We start from the raw sequence: 5723 nt of genomic DNA on the forward strand, positions 1-5723 counted from the left end.
CACACACACACACACACACACACACACACACACACACACACACCTCATCACTGCACTGTTACTGGACAGTTCAAATGAATAAGCAAGTATAATGTCCAAGTGTTATGAAATCCAGAGAAAAGTAGGTTATCAGGGGTTTCAGAAACTATTTGAAGGAAGTGACATTTTGAATTTAGATAAGAAATTAGCTCAGGCAAAGAATTAGAGCTCTATAACTAGAAAACAGGGATAAAGCTGGAGTTGGAGCTGGACAGGAAAGGGGAGCATACATGAGTATGTCAAGGGAACAGGCTAGGAGGCAATTTCAATATTTAGTTCTGAGATCAAGCACAGGTACCCAAGAGATGAGCGCATCTGTAAAAGGTTATCAAGGAGCCAGAGGGCACACAGTGTCACAAGCCAAATAGACAAAATGGCCAAGTGGCTTTTTCATGAACGAAAGTTGTCAGGGTGTCAGCAGATCCGATAACCACTGAAAACTTTGGAAGGAACAGCTTCAATAAAGTGGAGGGTGATGATGGAGGTGGGTGTATGGTGTTAGTGGATCACAGAGTGGGGCAACATGGCTGTAAATTTATTCTTAAACTGGCATTTGAGAGAAAGAGATAAGTCTGCCAGCGCAGGGGTTAGGGATGGATTAGGTTAACAGAGAGGGAGAAGAGGAATGTGCAGGCAGCAGAGGGGACTACAGAGGGGACAGGCAGGATACCCACAGTCAGTAGGGCTGTGTGTGAATAAGAGGCAGTGAACGGGTAAGCAAAGGGAACTCAGGCTCTTGATTCAAGTAAACCAGACAGAACAGTGGTTATGTGTGGTGGATCAGGATATGCTGCCACGGAGTTTAAGGGCAGTGATGGGAACACACAGGACCTTCCTTTTTGCACCTGCTTTGGAAGCAATGGTTGTCCATCTCTGCAGTGATGGGGAACATGGTTGAAAAAGCCATTTCAGGTCTAGTCTCAATCCTGGTTGCATGTTAAAAATCACCAGTCTGTCTGATGGGGGAAGAGGGATTATTTATTTTAAATGGTTGACATCCTGGTCCCACCTTACCATCTTCAGTGATTCTTTCTTACTGAGTTGTTCTGAAACATGGCTGGCCCCGGCTTCCCCAGCTCTGCAGTGATTTCTATGTGTGATCATTATTGTTCCAGGGAAAGGTAGCAACATTGATGCACACTGTATGTGGACTGATTTTCGGCTAGGGGGTTCCAAAGTTTTTAAGTATGTTCAATGAATAGGATATTCTGTTAGTCACTGGGAAGAGAACTTTTGAAATATTCAGTGAAGAGTATAAAAGATATCACAGGTGCAGAAATCAGGAGTGTTGAAGAAAGAGAAATGCTGATCTCCATATTCCTTGTCTTCATCTATTTATCCAATGTCATAAAGAAGAAGCGGTGTTTTCCTTTAACGGTCTGGAGGGGAGTGTGGAGTTGAGAAGGAAGAGAGGGGAGATGGGGAAAAAAGAAGGGAAAAAGAGGGGAGGGGGAAAGGAGGGAAAGATAGGGGGAAGAAGGAAGAACGAGATGGGGAGGGGTGGGAAAATTCTCAAACTCTTTAAAACAACCTGTAATAAGGAAGCGTGCATGAGACACAATTGATAACGCTTGCCTGGCCACTTCTTTCCCTGTTTGCTTTTAACTAGAGCTTCAGGAATCTGGAAGTCATCATAGAATGTACTTAATGCTTCTTATTAACTTATTATTAGTTAAATATGGATAAATAACAGTGCTTATGGTCACTTTAAATGTATTATTCAAAAGACTCAAAGTATGGTCTATTAAACACAAAAAGTTATAGGATTTATGGTCACAGAATCAGTACCTTAGCAGGTTTGTCTTCACACTGTACAAACTAAAACGTAGAAATTAAACCAAGAAAAATTGACTCTCCACTGTTATTACTTTCATTCAAAAACATTTCAAATAATGTTTGGAGTGTTGTTGATACTTCTGGAGAATCACTGCATCCCACACATGTCTATTCCCCACTGCTGAGACAAACCCACGTTTGTCTTTGTCATTGAAGCTAACATGAGTTTGAAAAGTCCTGGCAAATACAGAAATGAATTCTCACAGTCATCCATTGGACAGAGCACAGGGTTCCCAATGAAGGAGCTAGATAAAGTACCCAAGGAGCTGAAGGGGTTTGCAGCCCCATAGGAGAAACAATATGAACTAACCAGTACCCCTAGCGCTCCCTGGGACTAAACTACCAATCAAAGAAAACACATGGTAGGACTCATGGCTCTAGCTGCATATGTAGCAGAGGATGGCCTAGTCGGTCATCAATGGGAGGAGAGGCCCTTGCTCCTGTGAAAGTTCTATGCCCCAGTGTAGGAAAATGCCAGGCCAGGAAGTGGGAGTGGATGGATTGGGGAGCAGGTGGAGTGGGGAAGGGATAGGGAATTTTCGGAGAGGAAACTAGGAAAGGGGATATCATTTGAAATGTAAATAAAGAAAATATCTAATTAAAAAAAAAAAAAGAAAAGTCAAGTTTTTATAAAACTTTCAGAATATTTGTATTGTTGCTTTCTGGTAAGTCTATTCGTAAATTTTCAGCATCTCAGAAAATGTTACCCAGATCATTTCATCTCTAAATTAACAAAGATATCAAATCAGTAGGACTTGCCTATGCCATCCCAATCGCTTTAGTACTTTCTGACCCACCCAGCCGCTGCCTTTCTGTGGTCACACAGTTGACTCTTCTACATCTGGAAGTATCCTTCTCTTCCTCTAACTTGTCTCAAGTTGATTCATTTATCACACGATCACTTTGGTTTAAAATGTGACACATATCTCAAATACTCTCAGATTTTGTGTGTGTAATTGTATACTTTGAATATTAAAATAGTTATGTGTGGTATTTTTCTTGATTATAACTTAGTAACAGGAAGGACTATTCATGGTTAAATTGTTATGGTATTTTGCAGTAACTAAACAACCTTACCAATTTTCTAACAGCCTTGCAAATTGATGGTCTGTCTTACCTAGGAATGGAAAGCTTCAATTACAATTTTTTTCGTTTTAAGTTTCATTGACCCAGGAGACAGGTCTTTGGGTTTGTTAATTCCCAAAGTGTTCAAAACAAAATATTACCTGTTCCTTATTCCCCCATTAAAATGTAACTCTGAGCTTTGATTGTGGCAGAGTCTCTGCATAGCCCATAAGACTTCTGTCTCATACAGAAGGTGAGCTACCATGGCCATTTATTTACAACACCTTTGTTCCCTCTTTTTTAGCGACCCAGTGCAAACATGGTGCTGTGTATGATACCTGTGGCCCAGGATGTGTGAAGACATGTGATAACTGGAATGAGATCGGCCCATGCAATAAGCCCTGCATCGCAGGTTGCCACTGCCCAGCAAATCTGGTCCTTCACAAGGGAAGATGCATCAAGCCAGTCCTCTGTCCTCAGCGATGACCTTTGTTCTAGTCCATAGACTTTGAAATCCAGTGTCTTTGACACTGACATGCAAGAGCCAGTGAAGGACTGTAGTATTTGTGTGCCTGATTCTGCAAATACACAGAGTATATATGTGTACATATATATAGATATATAGATATATTCGAAACATTTCATCATTTATATAAACTATAGGTGGATTATTATATGTATATTTTTTGCTATAAGACATGTATTATTTCTAGAATCCTAATATCTAAGCCATTGGATGCATCATATACATAGGTGCTTTTAATTTAATAAGATGGCATGCAGACTCACCAGGTCTCTTTAAGAGTGTGTTCATGTGTCATTCTGGGGACATTTCCTAAGAGCCCTCATGCCTGCCTGCATTAATTAAAGATTTGAGTCAGGACCTTTGAGTGAGGTTTTCTTGGAGAAGGGTACTTTATCTAGGGTATTTTGTATTTCCAAAGACTGGAATGTATGCCAGAGAAAGATGGTATGAGACTGGGCATGAGCCCTTATGAGTGCAAACCAAGGGGAGTCTGTCAGACATCACCGGGTCAGAGCTGGATATTGTTCCCCAAACTGGATAGTTGCCATGGAATATGTATTTTTTTCACTAGCATATTGCCAAATAATTTCTTTTCATTTTGCATACGTCATGAGCCTCCTCATTACTTATGTGTGTAATGGATATGACCATTTGCATGTCCTGCACTGAAGTCAAAGGATGTCTGGATGACATTTTATTAAACACGAAAAGCTATTTGGAGAGAACATTGCACAACATGTAAAGAATCTCAGAGCAATTTAGGATTGGCAAATCCATTAAGTGGCTAGGGGCCATCTACGTTTTGTCACTATCTCATGGTGTATAAAATGAAAGCCTTCGGCTGTTCTGTCTCATTACTGTCTGGTGCTGTTTGCTGGGTACTCATGTGTTATGGGTACTGGGCAGGAGGGAAGGGTCTGCTGAGCAGTTGTTTTAGCCTCATTCCAAAAGAGAATTGTTTCTGTATTTGTTCTAATTTACTGATGTTACTAACAGTCATTGGTTCTTGTTTTCTGTTGGATAAATAAAAATGTCAAAAAGCAAAAACAAAACACTCCACCTCCAACTCACTGATGTTGAAAAAGTAAAATGTTCTGCATTGTAGTAAATAAAAGGCTTAAGATTTAAGCAAACACAGTTTTCAATTCCTGGTGTCTTGTCTTGTATTTTTTTTTTTTATATAAATTAGCTATTTTAACTCAGTTTTAATAATTTTATTTAGGTATCACTTATATGCCCTACATTAGCTTTCCTTTAAAATAAAACACATTTTGAATAGACAATAGAAAGCCCTCAAAAATATATTAGAGCATTACTTTGCTTATGAAAGGCATGTGTGTTGATTTTACATACACTCCTGACAGCTAAGGTGCTAATTTGATTTTTTTTCTTCTTGGAATACCTCTTGCATCTAGATCTGTACAAAGTTAATGTAAAGTGTCATAGTGATTGCTGACACCAGAGCATCTGGTCCTATTGCTGCTGGCTACAGTACTTAGTTCTTAACCTACCCACTGTGTGCAGCCTGAGATAGCCAAAGACTTCCTGCAGTGAAGCACTTTGCATGTGCCTGGGACTGAACTGTCTGTGTCCTGATAAACAATGCTTAATCACCTGGACCACACTCCAGCTTCTCTGTAACACAAGGCACTACACTGTGTTGTGTATTGACCAGGGTGGTGATTCACAGACCTGAGCATCCCTACCCTTATGGTCTGCTTGTCACTAAGGATACGGGAAGCCCATAGTTAGAGATCTGAGCAGACTCGTACTCGGCTTTCTTCTGGTGGGAGGGATGGGCTAAACTATTTCTCTTGTCCTGATTTTCTCCCAGCTGCTGTCAACTGAGCGGCTTCCTTTAGGTTGAGTTTGAGTCCCTTTCTAGGTCACTCTGGGCTTTTCTTTCTTGGAAGAAGGCTGCAGAAAGGAGATGATACAGAAGGGAAAAGTGTGGGCAGTTATTTAGTCTCATGATTCATTCACAACTGCTTAACTTTACCCACCAAGCCTAACCAACCTCTTTCCCAACATTTTAATCATGGCCAGTCAGGGTGGATGGATGAGAATGTGGACCAACTTCACCATTCTGGGTGGTTTGAGTTTGCAGTTGTGTAACATATCCAGGGATTAAATTAACATTTGTAAATTAAAAAAAAATAATCCAAGAAGAAAGATATATCAGAAAGAGCAAAGGATTTTTTTCAATAGACCTATGAATCCATGCATGTGGTTGATGGGAGACAATGATGAACTCCGC

At 40.3% G+C, this 5723-nt stretch overlaps 1 protein-coding gene across 1 annotated transcript in view; it reads left to right on the forward strand.

Moving 5' to 3' along the window:
- Positions 1–4594, forward strand: part of Bmper (BMP binding endothelial regulator) — a 246973-nt gene extending 242379 nt beyond the window's left edge. Inside the window, exon 15 of the mRNA XM_021206296.1 lies at positions 3245–4594. Within this exon, the coding sequence (XP_021061955.1) occupies positions 3245–3426 (182 nt within the window). The 3' untranslated portion in view covers positions 3427–4594. The remainder of the gene's footprint in view (positions 1–3244) is intronic.
- Positions 4595–5723: the final 1129 nt, after the last annotated feature.

Source organism: Mus pahari, chromosome 10, assembly GCF_900095145.1.
Source record: "Mus pahari chromosome 10, PAHARI_EIJ_v1.1, whole genome shotgun sequence".
NCBI classification, from domain to species: Eukaryota; Metazoa; Chordata; class Mammalia; order Rodentia; family Muridae; genus Mus; species Mus pahari.